The 16,241-nt window shown below is 41.4% G+C and overlaps 1 protein-coding gene across 2 annotated transcripts; it reads left to right on the forward strand.

Annotated features, from left to right (window-relative positions):
• Window positions 1-1,721: 1,721 nt before the first annotated feature.
• cacng4b (calcium channel, voltage-dependent, gamma subunit 4b) lies at window positions 1,722-14,416 on the forward strand. 2 transcript variants are annotated; one of them, XM_063904249.1, is made up of 5 exons: window positions 1,722-2,333; window positions 10,108-10,191; window positions 11,205-11,345; window positions 12,266-12,817; window positions 13,550-14,416. In XM_063904249.1, exons 1-4 carry the CDS (start codon window positions 2,111-2,113, stop codon window positions 12,790-12,792), a joined length of 975 nt encoding a protein of 324 aa, XP_063760319.1. In that variant the 5' UTR covers window positions 1,722-2,110; the 3' UTR covers window positions 12,793-12,817; window positions 13,550-14,416. The 2 variants fall into 2 exon arrangements, with proteins under 2 accessions (XP_063760319.1, XP_063760318.1); XM_063904248.1 differs by having other exon boundaries at window positions 12,266-14,416.
• Window positions 14,417-16,241: the final 1,825 nt, after the last annotated feature.

Consider the following 16,241-nt stretch of genomic DNA (forward strand, 5'->3'; position numbering starts at 1 on the left):
TAGTTTACAATCTTGAATTTGATGGAGGAAGAATGAATAGGTAACATATCCAAGCAGACTATTTGCATTTGTTTTAAAATATGCCTGGAGGGGATTTTAAAGATTAAAATAAATGTGCATTATTGTGGTGTTCATTCATTCATCTGGCAGCATGGAATCTCTAAAAAGGCAGTCACCCACCATTAGGAATGAAATCAAGAGAGACAGATCCACTGAGAAATAGTTGGCTAGCAGTAGAAACAGCTTCACAAACAACCAGACATTTTCTTAACCTCATACTTATCTCCACTCCTGCTCAGGCTACTTTGCCAAGCATTATTTTCATTTTATTATCAGGGCGTCCTCAGGTGGTTTCCTTTTTTTGAAAGCTCCCTTTTCTATCAATGCTCCACATTTTAATTTGACAAGCACAAAAAAAAAAAAGCCTTTCTCTTTAAATTGAAATGCAGGGGGAATCAAACCTGCCTGCTGGTCAGATTTCTGCTGAAACCAGTCTGGCAGTGCCATTCAGAGATGTTTTCTAGCAAGCCAGAGGCAGCTTGCCAGTCTAAGCCATCCATTAATGTGTTTCCCGGTTAGTTTGAAACCTTCCATCTGGCTCAGAGATGAGGCATATCTTTAATCTGTTGTTCACATGGGGATAATTAGCATTGTTGCATGTTTCATAAACCAATTTGTGAGCTGCATGATCAAAGGAAGAATCAGGGGAAGGAAAAGTTTGTGTATGTCTGAGCGCTGGATATTTAGTAAGTTATTCATTGGTTTTCCTCCAAATGTTTTGCTACATTGATTTTATACAGTAATGAGACACACATTGCTAGTCAAACCTTGTTTGGCTGTGCAACAAGTATCTATCACAGAATCAGAACCAGTTTTACTACCAAGTAGGTTTACACGAGGAATTTGCTTTGGTGGTGCATACAGAGACACAGAAAGAAGCATACTAACCAAAAAAAAAAACAATTCTAAAAGCTAAGACGATTGCAACAAATGAAAAATAAAGACAATATTTACTCAAAATATAGTTATGTAGGAAACTGAGTGCAGTAAAATGTAATCAAATATAACAATACTATATACCATATTCAAAGTAGAGAGTAATGCTGATTTAAACAAAGAGGTAGCATGGAGCAGAAATATGCACCATGTTGAGCAGGATTTAAATTATTTAAAATAACAAGATATTGTTTGCATGATGTGATGTGTATTAATGTAATTAATTCATCTATCCCTCATCATCCATCTATTTAGTTTATATATGCTCTCCTGTAAAGATATTGAGGAATCCTTAGTTCCCGTGTGATTTACAGTGTGATAACATGCACTCACCAAACATCTAATTGCTTTTTTAAAGCTCTGTTCCATGGGGGATCGGTTGTTTGGCGTTAGCGCACCACAAATAAGCACCCTTGTGTCAAAGTATCTCATTATTTCAATCCCCCACCCCCACCATCCTCGTGACAGCTGACTCAGAATTTGGTAATATTCATAGCTTTTGAATTCAGTGGAGAGTGTCCAAATGTCTCAGCTGAGAGACTTATACATGTTTATTCCCCAAAGATTCTACATGTTTTAAATGAATTAGTGATCCAATTGTAAAGTTGTTTTCTTTCTTTGTTCAACAGCACCATCATTGGTTAGATTTGGTAAGGGTGGGGTCTCACTTTGGAGCCGTTGACGTATCCTCTTTGGCAATGGGTTTTAACAGAGGCGTAGTCAGTTTAGTAACAGAGAAAAGTGTTTTGAGGCGATGGTAAAGGGGGAAAACGGAACACTGAACTGGTGAGGAGGTTTGAAGTGTTCTAAATTTGTAAACGATGTTGCAGTCGTGCTTCCCGAAGCGCTTAAAACCTGTGTGGAGCCTCCGGAATAGGCACAACTGGTGTCCTCTCACCGCTGCAACCAGTATGTTTTGAGCATCAAGTGAGCGTTTCAGATAATATTCCTGATCCCCTTTCCGTTTCTTTTGCTGGGCTACACTTTTCTTTTAGCAGAGTAGCAGAAAGTGCACGAATCTAAACCTAAAAAGTATGCCCAAACCTTCCGCGCCCTGACGCGCTCCTCTGAGCGCATGTTGGACCGGTGAGCGTCTGGACTAGTATGAAGCGCCATGGCTTGGTGTGACCGCGGGGTTCAAACGCTGCTGGCCACCTTCGGGGCTTTCGCTGCCTTCAGCCTGATGACCATCGCCATCGGCACGGACTACTGGCTCTATTCGCGGGCGTACATCTGCAACAGCACCAATGCCTCAACAGACGAGACTCAGTCCCAGCCCAAAACCAAGAAGGGCGATCTGACCCACTCTGGGCTGTGGAGAATCTGCTGTATTGAAGGTAAGCCGGCTCATGGTCTACTCTCATTTTAGGTTTATAGACTATAAAGCTCTGGTTTGCTTGGTTCCCTGTTCTTTTCTCACATCAAATAATGTTTTTCCTGAGGAGGAATCTTTGGTTCCTAAGTGCGCACAAAAGGGGGAACCCTCTTTACGCACGGCAAAATGTCTCAATTGGGAGATTTAGAGTCAATAAACAAAGATCATACAGATGGAACAACTTTCGGAGGGTATAGCTCACACGCGCATAATGATTTTAACGCAGCTCAAGTAGCAGATTAACAAGAAAAAAGCGCCTGGTGTCAGTAAAGCTTTCATCTCAAGCTGCCTGCCAACTGTTACATCGCATTGTTGTAACATATGCCCACACAATAAACACGGCTGTGTTAAAGTCTGCAACAGTATGCGATGCCAAACCGGCGCGCCTGCAAGCCCATTCACTTTCAAGCCGGAAATGTGCGCGCTGTTATTACTTTCATTCATGTCTTCATTGTATCCAATGCTGTTGCTTGGCAACATCCATGAAATTGCTATGGAAACATGCCCAGTGCTTTAAAAATAGATGACTGGGTTCACGTCATGTCCAAGCAAAATAGAAAGATAAACAAATTGTTTTTGTGACGTCTAATTTCATGTTTCATCATTTTGAAAAGCACTTTGAATCCTTTTAGCGTTTGATATTGGAAAAGGAGGTGCGGCAGACAGACGCTCATTCATGGAGCTCCTTCCGGACAACCCTTTGACTTCTTGCTTCAGATATCAATGAACATTTTGATGTGACTTATTTTCTCATGTGATGACGGAGATAGTAATATCCTAAATATTTAGTGATTAAATTAAAGCAAATTAAATAATCAGAATGTGTTTGGAGATGGTTTGAAAGTACACCCAAAATGAGATGTAATTCAACAATACAGTTGCAAACATGGGGTGCTTTGTGTGTGCATGCAACCAACGTCATTTAACTCTATACAAATACATCATGTCATGTTTAGAAACGGCACGATTAAGAAGGAGTTTGGCCAGACATTCAGCTATTACAAGACACAAAGAAATGTGTATACAGTAGGAGGCGCCTACAGATGCAGGAATACATTTCTTTTTTTTCTTTAATCATTTTCTTTTGACTGTCTGTTTGATTGATGACAACACATGTAGACATTTGTTTTCCACTTTGTCCTACTTGGAGGACAACATATTGCATAGACACTTCTTCTGTAAAATAAAACTTGCTTATATTTGAAGTCAGATCAGGAGCTTCTCAATAGGAGGATTATATTGAGTTCCCTATATTTTCAAGACTTAATGTCATCAGGGCCCACATATAGTGAGCTGTCATCAATGATTAAACTCTTGCAGGGCTCACCCTGTGCTGAAGATGGACGCTTCAGAGACGTGAACCAGATTCCTGGTGTGTTACGACACTTTACAGTTGAATAAGAGTCGGTGCGCACCTTTCTGTGATGTGGACAGACTCACAGTGTGCAGTACATCCTCTGAGACCTCAAGAAATGAAAAATAAATTTGAAACACCAGCCAACAATTATGTCTTACATAATTTCCCATCAGCTTTGAAGTACATATTGAATGTGGATTAATAACTGTAGAGACTAAATTACTGTTGATGAGTTTGGTGCTCGGAGACTTCTCTTTGAGTGCATAATTTGCACAAACAAAGGCCGGCCCATAATAAGATTCTCTCTAATAGTTTCACCTCTGTGCCTTTGCTTGAAAACTACAAGAAGCAGCTGGACGCTGGCTCTGTTGTCATGGAGACACCTAATTATAGAGGAGAAGACTAGGAAGGAAGACTCACCCCCCCTTGACACACATCGAGCACACACACACACACACCCCCGGTCATAATGATAAACAGCTACAGGGGGAAACATCTACACATTGGGCTGAACAGCTTGCAGTGACAACACACTGCTGTAAAATGCTGTAGCAATGTTTTAGTGCTTCTAGTCGCCCTGCTCAACAGGCGTCACCTCTTCTCCAGCAGGCCAGCATGACATTTAAGGCAGGAATAAATCACGTGGGGCTCCTTTAGAGTGAGGTCAGCACAGCCCCCCCCCCCCCCCTGCACTAATTGTTTTTCCTTATGAATGTTGTAAGGTCAGGGTTGCACTGAATGCACCTCATTTGCATCAGAATCAATAAAGCATCAGAAGCTGTTGATTATGTGGGACTCAAATACATAAAACCAACACTGAGAAGGAGAAATAATCCAATTAGCAGGTATATTTGTACAGTAAACAACCTAGCCTGCAGTGGTTTAGTGTGAGTGGCGAGGCATGGGGGGTATAGGAAGTGTTTTAGAGAAGGGTTTTGCTTAGGAGGGGTCACTGTCATTCTCACCATGCTCCAGAAGTCAGTAATTATAGTTTGACAACTGAGAACACATGCAAGGGCCCCCACTTTCAACTCAGCACCTCTCCTTCTCCCTCTCTCTTCTAATCTCTTACAGGTTTAAATCCTCCATTTCTCATAATTATTTTATGGGATTCTTTCTACTTTTTTAATGAACCCTGTCACCCTGTTCTTACCTAAGACCCGGCTTCCTTTAATTTTGTATGCATTCATTTATTTTCTTCTTCTTTTAAATAAAGTATATTTCTATCACCTATGCAAGCCATATTTGCAAATAACCTTCACAGGAAAGTTTTGGAAAATAGCTTCTTATTGACACTACTTTAATGTCTGTGTTGTAAATTTGAAGCTATCACCAGCAGCTAGTTTGCTTAGCTTATCAGAAAGACTGGGAAAGAGACAAATCCTTATTCTCACTTTGCCCAATGGTAAAATAAATCTATAGGCGAATACCAACACGTACAATGGTCATGGTCACTGTCATTTTAAGGTAATTAGTTGGCTTAAGAGGTGCAGGTTGGCAGATTACCTGAGGACAGAGCCAGGCTAGATGTCAACCCCTTTATCCAGGTCTCATACTTACCGTACAGCCATGAGAGTTTACGCTTTTGAATTGCACTCTCTAAGAAAGCGAATGTGTTTCCCAAATATGAAAGTGTACCATGTGAAAAGTAGGATCATTTTCGTATAGACTATACAAACAGACATCTCTTATGAACATTTATTATGTGTTAGTAGAAAATACAAAGTTATAGGAATCTATATATGAACATCACATACATTTCTCAAATGTCATTGTCCTTATTGTTTTGAGAAAATATGACGGTTTTAGCCACATGGGAAATATACAAGATGTACAAGAGAACCTGTGATCTGCAGTGCTTTAGATATGTTTTCCCAATCCAGACATAACAAGTTAAGCATTTTAGTGAGAATTCATTAAGTATGTGAATGAGTGAGTGACAAGGCAAACAGTTTTCACAACAGATTACATGCTACACTACACCCCAAGCAGATCTGCGTTTGAAGAAATTCCTGCATGGAGAAAATGTAATTAACTAACTGTCAGTCACGTCAAACACAGAATCACTTATTTTGTCGGCCAAATTGCTTTTCTTTCATCCTCACTTGGGCTCAGCAAAAAATTGGAGGGGTTTGTTTGATTACACAGTCGCTTTACACTCGGTCTTAGCATTCCCTGCCTCCAAAGTAATAAATGCATGTGAAGTCTGTGTGAGTTGTGCGTGCATGTCTGCATTTGATATGAAGCCCCAGACAGCAACTCTACCTGTTTACAGCTTCATAACCACCTGCTGTAAACCTCAGAGCGCCTTCCATCATCAGACGTGCTCCCCGTCAGAGATCTGAAAGCAACAAAGAGAAAAACAAAGCACATCATGGTTGCATCGGTGCTACTCCCTTTGCTGTAGATCTATCATAAGGACTGTTACAGAAAGTGTATCACCCACTGGAGGATACCCAGTGAACTGCAATATCAAAGTCACTTCTGATTGGCTTATTCATCAATCTATTTGCAGAGCCATTAAGGTGTAAAAACTAGGAAGTGGGGGCATGTGTCTCCGTGGAGCTCGTTGTCATGATATACTACACTCACATCGGAGTCTACTGTTGGTCTCGATGAGACAACGCGATTGGTGTATTCCACCGAGGCTGCTCCCTTATTGGCTCTGCAGGCTTGATTCAAAGTAATGAGGATATGCATCACCGTGTTGCCAGTGGCACTACAGCTGCTACCAACCCACAGTGTGTGTGTCTGTGTGTGTGTCTGTGTGTGTCTGTGTGTGTCTATGTGTGTACTTACTCGTGTTTTTGCTGGCAGTAATGTACTGTTTAGTGACAAAGGGGGTTTGCCAGCAAAGTGCCTTCTCCTACTTGGTAATGTTCAAAATATAATGAAGATGTCAAAAGAATCCTTGGAGATTGTTTATGTAAATGAGCTTATTAAAGGCTAACAGTGGTTGCCATGGAGAAGACGATGTGAGGATGCTCGGCATGTAGCTTTGCATCTCAAGCCCAAGAAACCCATTATTTCCCATTTATCTTGTGATTGTTTCAGATTATTTCTAAATGTTTCACAACCCAAAGAAAGAAAAACAAATTTGTGTCAACAGCTGTTTGTAAGGCAGACTCCTTGTCCACTTTCACAGATTATACATTGCATAACTCTCCTCTGACCCCTATTTTCAAACACGTTTAGCCCTATATCGCTCCATTTACCTTTCATGATTTCTCTCCCTGATTCCCTGCTCTCCTCCTCTGACTGAGTCCCGCTATATTGGCCTTCTATCTTTTCCTTTATCTCCACCATTCCCTTGCCCCCTGCGCTTTTGTTGTTTCATTTCCTTCCACCTTCTTCCCTCGTTTACTCTCTGCATCCTCCCTCCTCCTTCCCTCCCAGCTAGTCAGTATTCAGACTTCAATTTCATTTCATGACAAATACAGCTGACAGTCTGCACACATGCACAAACACAGACCTCCAACCACACACACACACACATACGCACACACGCACAAACACACACACACACACACACACACACACACACACACACACACACACACACACACACACACACACACACACACACACACACACACACCACACACAAACTAAATATAGACGTTGAGCTGATAACTGTCACTCATAAATCACAAGCCTAGAGGCCCCCGTACAATCACACTCACCATCAGTTCAATATTGTCTTGTATTTCTTCTTCACACACACACACACACACACACACACACACACACACACACACACACACACACACACACACACACACACACACACACACACACACACACACACACACACACAGACACACGGCTGAAGTAGCTGAGATCTGGACTCAGAGCAGTGAAAGGGACCGTCAGTAGTGTTCTGGGTTCATGGTGAGCTGTGGGTTTTGTTTGCAAATCTTAGATATGCTACAAGCTTATGTTGCTGCAGCGGATTTAGTGTTAACACAGACATTACCAGAACAGCAAAGGTGTCAGTATTTTTGTTATCTTCACAGTTCTTGATCCAAACCACAGGAGCCAGATGCGTTTTTTTCACAAGGCTCAAAGTCTCACACCGCTGCTTAAAATAGTCCACCGCCATTTTGTCCGTCAGTGATTAGACACAGAAACTCGTGTTCCATTTCCACAGACTGATGTGAAGCAAATTAATTTGATGTCCCTTATAAGGCAATAGACCTAGTTAATTGAAGCAAGCATGCCCTTAAAAGCTGCATGACACAGACAATGATGGCTGTTGACCCTTTGGCACCTGGGAAATGGAGCTGACAGGTGTCTGTCTCCGACATCGTTAGTTAGCGGGTTGATATTTTTATCATGGTAGGTCTTCAGCTCTAATGTCTGCTGACTGTTAGGACATTAGAGAGGAAAAAAAGGACTTTGTACTCTTTTTGACATGGTGCAAGATATGTATTTCTTACAGAAAAAGGCAAAGATTAAGGATATTAAGCTATATTTGGAGAATTTATTGAAGGATAGCCCCTTGAGATGTAGCATCTCATTTTCGAGGGGGGTCAGCATTCTTAAACCCGACACAGATTACGTTTGCTGTTTTAAACACATGGTTAATGTTTTAAAATAACATGTAGTAAAAGATAAGGTTCTGGCTGAAAAGAAATATGTTTGTTATGTTATTTAATTTGTGGACACAAGTCGAAACAGTCATGTTTTACATTTCTTTTCTTAAAGGACACAAACAGCAGTCTCCTCCTCCACAAATTATGATGAGCAACCTATTGATATTAAATAAAACATTTAACATAATCGGAAAAAGACACAATATCTTTTCACAATGCAGTTTTTTTATTTGAGGAGAATACACTGATCTTACAGGTCCTTGTGACAGAGCTCCTATGTTAATAAAATACCTGTAAGTCCTCAAGGAGATGCCATTTTAAACTCAGCTAAAATTAGCTTAATTAGAAGGCTAAGCACAGCTGTGTAATGTGAAGCCTGATCACCCCCCACCCCCCAAATGTGAAACCAAAGTGTTATTTCAAAATGAAAATGCCACTATGGTAAAACACATTATGTGCTGTGGGAACCCAATGCTTGACAGACGTAGCAACAGTAACTAAGGCCGGCGAGTCACCTGAATCATACAAATGCAAAGATACACACATGATGCACACAAAAAAAACATACATATGCTCATGAAAGAATATGCAAATTTGATCACAGGCCCGCCCACCGTTGATGCTGTGGGTGTCGCTTGCAGAAATAAATAAAGTGGTGTGGTTATTCACAGCCCAAATGGTGAGAGAGCTCAAGAGCTCCCAGAATTACCACCACTACACATCGCGCATCCATTAACCCCACCCCCAACCCCTTTTTTCTCTAGGCAAGGTGTTGTTTATTACACTGCACAATTACGGATACAGGTTTTCTCCCCCCGCTCTATTACTATACGACCCTCCACTCCATCTCCCTTTCAACTCACCTCCACATTAAAAGCTTCCTGCACACGGTCCTTTGTTATTCAAATTGGATTCCTGTCCCGACCACACTCACCCATTTACCTGAGCTGGATTTGGACACGCTCTACAAGCCATGAAGTCCCTCAGGGCAACGCATTTTTAATCTCACAGTGTAGCGTCTGTCGTGATCCTCGAAACGCACAAACATAAGCCCTCTCATTCGCTTTCTTACTGAGTGCAAGGAGCTGCGAATCTGTGGTAAAGCACTTTTAAAAAGTTAACGTTGAAGGTCAAGTCTCATTGATGGGAAATTGATTAATGCTGGAGAATGTGTTACATTTGTGTGATGTATGTATGGATCCAGTCTATGCCATCCTTCAAAAGCTACAGAAGAGTCTAGTAAACCAATGAAAGAACATGCTGGTGCTCCTGTTGTCTATTACAGAGGTCATTTGAGAAATGACTTCCTACTGCTTTTTCTTTTATCAGACTTTAAAAGCACAAGAGCATCCTACTCCAATGGACACAGTTTAACAAAGACAGGCTGCTGGTATAAGAACAAACTATGGCTCTGACTCGAGCGCCTGCACATCCTTTATCAGCAAGAATCTACTGTATTTTGATGGATTTGCATCAAAATGTACCCCAGGAATCAAATCCATCCATCTCAAACTATTATTATATTGTTGAACCCTAAATGTTGGTTAAAGGGGCCATATCATGCTCATTTTCAGGTTCATATTGGTATTTTGTGTCTCCACTGTGACATGTGTACATGCTTTATTGTCCAAAGTATCCTTATTTCTCTCATACTGCCTGTACTGCTTTTTCGCTGTCTGAAACCAGAACCCCGCTCTGATTGGTTAGCAGTTAGCTGTTAAGATACTGTTATATCAATTTGTGGACTATAATTAACATGGAAAACGTTTCTCTTTGTCCTGCAGGCATCAATCAAGGCAGCTGTTTCAGAATCAACCATTTTCCGGATGACAACGATTACGACACAGACAGCTCTGAGTACCTGCTTCGTGAGTGCCCCCTTCTCCTCCTCTTTCTTTGGCCCTTTTTTCTCTCTCTTTCTTTATTTGTAAGGACATGCAGGAAGTCCACTGACCTTTATCCTCTTATATTCTATCTCTGCGAGCAGCCTCCAAACAGACAATAAGCATTTATAGAGAGCATAATAAAATGCACAAAAAAGGCTGAGAAAGTGAGCAGATAAATGTGACAGCATTCAGCAATACGGGATATAAATGTGTTCAGACATCAAGCATTTCTGTATCAAACTAACAACGCAACTAATGTTTAAAAAAGTTTATAAATGATTATGTCAAGCCTTATACATATTTCTGTTATCATTTTTGACTTAACATTGGGTTATTCAATCAGCAAATGAATTTCATTTATGCACAGCCTATTCGGCATCTGCCTAATGTTTGTAGAAGCACAAATAAATCTTATTAGACTGGACAAATGAGGGCTTATTAAAATACATTTCAGTTGAATGAGCTCACATATCCTTGGAAACTTGTGAAATGGCACAGTGACTCATGCCTGGTTGAGGTGAGAGTCAATGGTAGAGCTCATATATCCTTAAGGCGATTGTCAAAACTTTGTTATAACAAGGTCACAGAATAAAAATAATAAGGAAGCTCTCAGAAATAGATGGAAGAAAAGATGGTGGTGGGTCTGAGGAAAATCAAGGCTCCAGAAAGTTAATATGAATGGAGTGAATGGAAGGATTTCTTACATGTAAGTAAAAGCACTTCGAGGGGTTTTTACATTACCACGCGGTTGACCAATCACATCACAGCCGGCCAGCTAACCAATCAGAGCAAACTTGGCTCTGGTTTCAAACAGAGGGGGAAAAGAGGTGCTGCAGGACAGGCAGGTTTTTTTTTTTTTTTTTTTACCATAAAAGCATGTAAACAGGTCGCAGTAGAGGCACAGAATAACATGTCCTCCTTAAAACCATTTAAAATGACCTAATCACCTACCCAATTATTAACCATGTCATTACCTTTCTCCTCCGCCTCTGTAGGTATAGTTCGTGCCTCCAGTGTGTTCCCCATCATCAGCACCATCCTGCTGATGCTCGGCGGGCTTTGTGTCGGGGCGGGCCGAGTTTACAACAAGACAAACAACGTCCTCCTCGGTGCAGGAATTCTCTTTGTAGCTGCAGGTGAGCTGCAGGGTTACACTTGTCAGCCATGTGTCCAGTGAGCAGCAATCACCTACAGGCTGGGGTTTCTATAATGAGGAAAGCCAGCTTGATGTGGCCCCTCTGATAACCTATTGTGCTTCATCAAGGGTGCAATCATACAGATGAACCTTATTCCTCTGAAGAAGGTCAGGTTCATGCACGTACAGTAACACCCAAGTGATGAGGACACATGTTATAAGGGGTTAGTGTAGTGATGAGAGTCACTCAGTAATCACTGACTGATGAACAACCTGACACAGTGGGAGTTCCTGGGGTCCAATATTGATAGAGTCATGGCCCATATACAGTAGCTTCCTTTTGGTCATCGATGTGTCTCTTTATAATTACTAGGCCTCTATCCTATGGTTCTGTTTTTCCCTGATATAGTTGTTTCTCATCATGTTGTATCTATGTGTGAATTTGTAATGGTTTTGCACTTTTTGTAGTGATTTCTTGTCTTGTTTTGTCACTTTTTTATTGTTTTCCATGTTTGTGAAGTTGTTTTGTGTCTCCTCATCACACATCTATCCGAGGTTTTTGTCACTTTTTTTGTAATTTGTCTTTGTGGTTGTTTTGTCCCTTTTTTCTGTATGTCTTTGTTGTCGTTATGCATCTCAGTGGTTTAGAGTCTCCTTGACATGGTCATGGTGTGTCTCTATGTAGTTAGTTTGTGTCAGTTTGTATTTTTTGGGGTCTTTTTGTAGGTGTTATTTGCCTAGTGGCATTTAGTGATTTTTCCTGACTTTGTTGACTTTTTGTATCGTTCTGTTCATTTTATATTTCTTTTTGTAGTCTCTTTCTCTTCCAGTACATGTCTTTGAATATTATGAATGTTAAGGCTGAAACCCTCCCCTTCCCTTGCCCTGATTCTCTTTCTCTTTTCTGTTTCTTTTAATCAGGTCTGAGCAACATAATAGGCATAATTGTCTACATCTCCAGCAATGCAGGAGACCCCAGTGATAAACGGGACGATGACAAGAAGTACACTTACTCTTATGGCTGGTCGTTCTACTTCGGCGCCCTGTCCTTCATCGTGGCCGAAACTGTGGCTGTCCTCGCCATCAACATCTACATTGAGACGAACAAGGAAGTTCGCTGGAGGGCGCGGCGGGAGTTCATCCGTTCGCTTTCTTCCTCTTCCCCTTACTCAAGGATACCCAGCTTCCGTTATCGCCGGCGAACATCACGCGCCAGCTCTCATTCGACGGAGGCCTCGAGGGAGAACTCGCCTGTGGCCGGTCTAAAGAGGATGCCATCTTCCGGTGGGCCTCTGGACGAGCTGTCTATGTACGCCCTGGCGAGGGACAGTGTGACGGACAACACGTACAGCCCCGAACATGAGGCTGGTGCTGAGTTCCTCCACGTCCATAACTGTTTTCCCAACGATTTAAAGGACGGGGTGAATCGCAGAACCACGCCGGTGTGAGGGACATGTTGCTGCTGAACTGAGGGTCAGTCTGTTGGAGCCTGAGTGCTTGTGATAGCCTGTCAGAGGCATAGAGGCAAAGTTTTACTAAAAAGGGAAAGATGACAGTCAGACATACAGAAAATGAGCGAATTTACAGGACATGAGAACCATTTATCTGCCTAAAGGGAATCATCAAAGCAGAAAAGAGTTAGAGTCTGTGCTGTAGCTGATTGAAATCGATGCGATCTGTCAACTGAAATGCTTTAAGGAGCAGCAGCGTGAGGATGAAAACCTTTGATTGTGTAATAGTTACTAAACATTGAGGGTGTGATGTGTTGATGTGTGCCCATCAGCAGTATGCTACCTGTAAATTATTCAACAAGGTGCTAAATTGAAATGTTCTCTTCAACTTGAAAGTGTTCCATTTGTGTGTGCAGTTAAAATGTGGACGCCTATTTGTATTGTGTCCTCATAACCAGTTTGGTTTTGCCTTGTACTCTAATTTGATGAAAGAGAAAAACAGCAATGTCATTTATAATAGTGACTGACCTTTTAAACAAACGTAATTATCATTATTTTTTAGCTTTTTTCACGAGTGTATGGTTTGGGGGCCAGTGTTTTCACAAATGATTGACTTGCTGAGTTGTAATGTACTAAATGTTCAGTATTTTTAACAGAATGTACAAACCGACTATTCTGTCCTCCAAACAATATGAAAGGTTTTGTCTCACTCGCCATCCTAGCCTCATATTTATTATTCTCTGACATTTTTCAGTGAAACTAAATGCCGGTGGAGCACCGCTGTTCAGCCACTTCTTTTGATCCACTTCCACATCAGTCAGCTATTCTTCCATCACCCCCCCCCCCCTCGATGGATGTGACATTGTGTATGTGCCTGTCACAAGAGAAGAGCAGCTGATAAAAAAAAAGGGGGTGACCGGAACTGTGAAAACGGCACAAAGGTCAGCACTTCCCTTTGCTCTGAATGAAAACACCAAGAGTGTTGAATGGATTGGATCCAGACGGGGAATCTTTGTCACAACGCCTTTGGGTCCATCTGCTCCCCCTCCCATGTTGAGTAGAGGACTCAGACAGAGGCAGAGGGAGCTGTCTGCATCTGTGTCCCTGAAGGATGTGTGTGTGTGTGTGTGTGTGTGTGTGTGTGTGTGTGTGTGTGTGTGTGTGTGCACGCGTGCGCACGTGCGTGTGTGTGTGCGTACCGTCGCGCTGAATGTCCATCACTGCTCTTTCTTTTAGTTCTCTCAGGAAACATTGTGTTGTCGTGGCAGGGATGAACACTTTTGAGGTCCTCTCCCTTCTGGTGGCAAGGCTGGGAAACGAACCAATGAAAAAGATAAACCTGGTCAAAATGATTTTGGAAAAAAATGCCATTTATTTTTTGTAAATGCTGTGAGTGTTTGCTTGAGCTTGCTCCAACAACCAGCTGGATTGTTTTTGTTTTTTTCAGTCTTAGGGCTACTCAGTTGGTTCTGATTTGGCAAGCGAGCTCACTTAACCACAACATCGTATTTGATTGTATTTAGTGTAGTTTGATATCCCATTAGAGGTACTACTGCCAGGCTAAAAGAAAGCCATCATCAGTATGATCCATTGTAGAGTGTAGATCTGACACTTTTATATCAGTTTGGGTGCAAAATCCAAATGTGTTTGTTAGTAATGTAAAGCTGTAAAGTTGTATATAGAAGTACAATAAAAAACATTGAATGTGCAACAGAGGTTTCATTCATTATTTTACTCAATGTCTCTGTAACTTTAGCTTAGGTTGATTAAGTAAAGTATTCATAACAATATCATTTTGACCTTATGAGGTTAAATATGAGGTTTCATCCTGATGGGCGCATGCATGTTTTTACCAAATTTCATGGCAATCCATCCAATGGAAGTGTGTAAATGTATATTTCAGTCATCAAGTGGTGGATCAACCAACCAACAAACTGACATTGCTACAGAGGCATGGCTAAGATACAACAAAATCAGTCATGAAATGTTATTTACCAACCCTCCTGTAATGTATAAAGAATACAGGTCGAGATTTGTTAGATATTTCAAAGATTTATGCCAAATCATTACAGCCAAAAGCCTTCCCTGAGCTTGATTTCCACTGAAGACCTCTGATTGCAGACCTTCATTCATATTTCTGTGGCTGACCTTTTCTGAGTCCTGAACGCCTCTTCAGACTGAATCACTGTCATCTGAGAATGAGTTATTAGCTCCTTCAGCCTAAGAGCCGTCGCATTGTTTGGCATAACGCTGATGGCAGCACTCTTTGATCAAAAATGTTAAAAGGTTGTCTCAGAGAGGTGTCACATGAAAAAATAAAGCCAACAATCGGCAGCTGTTTCAATCAATGAGCAGACAGCTTTGGTTTGTGCACATATTGAATAAAAGAGAGCACAAAGGACAGAGAAAAAGGACTACTCAGCCCAGGCTCAATCCTTTTAACTTCTCAAGGTTGTTGCTGTTTTCAGAGTTTAAAAGCCCTGCGTTATATACCTGGTTATATCAAGGAACACCAGTATTGCAAGGGTGCTTTATATATATATTTAAAAAAAGAAGGCATTGCCCTGCATGATATCTGTAAATATGCTGCTGAATTATTAATTTGGTATACGAGGAGCTGTTAGTCTAGCTGGGGAAATTATGAAAGTGATCTCTGATGTTGCAGTACAACAGCTGACACCTAATTTCATTTTTTTTCCAATCTTTGCTCATTAAATCTCAATTCACCGTCCCTCATCACCTATCCTGTGCTTCATGTTGATTGACGGCCAAACAGGTCAGAGATGGGAGGATGGCGTCATTATGTATGTAACTGATAACGTTGTTTTAGAGAAGATTATTAACATGACCCTCATAGAGATGGCCTCAGGGTTTCAGGTAATCTAATTCACGTTGAGTAATGATGCCTGTCATTACCAAATGAACACAGTCGGGTCCCTCTGAAGGCTGTGCAATATATTCGGTTATGGGTAAAATTAGCCTCAGTTAAAGTTGTTTTTCATCCTGAAATAAAATTCTGACAGGGGATCTGGATGCTGTAATCGACATGAATCACTGCTGCGTTTATGTGTCAATCCTGCTTTCAATGGGAGTGATTTTGTATTTTTCTGTTATTGTTCCTGTACTGAAAAGCTTGCCGTGTGATCTCAGAGACTGATGGAGAAGCTGTTGTTTTCCATGTTGACATGAGGTGTGTGAGACACTTCGTTGGTAGCGTGGGACCAATCGGCCACACTTTGGACTAGTGCATGGAGACTCTACAGTTGTTAGATGTTCCTGCAGTTACCAGGAGACAAGAATGAAGCAGGTCAGGGGGTCACAAAGACACTATTATTACCTGCTTAGAGACAAGCGGTTTCTCTCACATCCTCCTCCTCTGGGAGAAAAGGCAGTTTGGCTGTAAATGTTTTCAGGAGGAATGTGATAATGAACACAACTGTCTCTCA

This window comes from Eleginops maclovinus, chromosome 16, assembly GCF_036324505.1.
Source record: "Eleginops maclovinus isolate JMC-PN-2008 ecotype Puerto Natales chromosome 16, JC_Emac_rtc_rv5, whole genome shotgun sequence".
In the NCBI taxonomy this organism is placed as follows: Eukaryota; Metazoa; Chordata; class Actinopteri; order Perciformes; family Eleginopidae; genus Eleginops; species Eleginops maclovinus.

Excerpts from the sequence above, each read along its gene's own strand:
- cacng4b (XM_063904248.1), top strand. The coding sequence starts at position 2,111 with ATGGCTTGGTGTGACCGCGGGGTTCAAACGCTGCTGGCCACCTTCGGG. Across the intron at positions 10,192-11,204 it reads CAGCTCTGAGTACCTGCTTC|GTATAGTTCGTGCCTCCAGT; the intron begins GTGAGTGCCCCC and ends CCGCCTCTGTAG. Across the intron at positions 11,346-12,265 it reads AATTCTCTTTGTAGCTGCAG|GTCTGAGCAACATAATAGGC; the intron begins GTGAGCTGCAGG and ends TCTTTTAATCAG.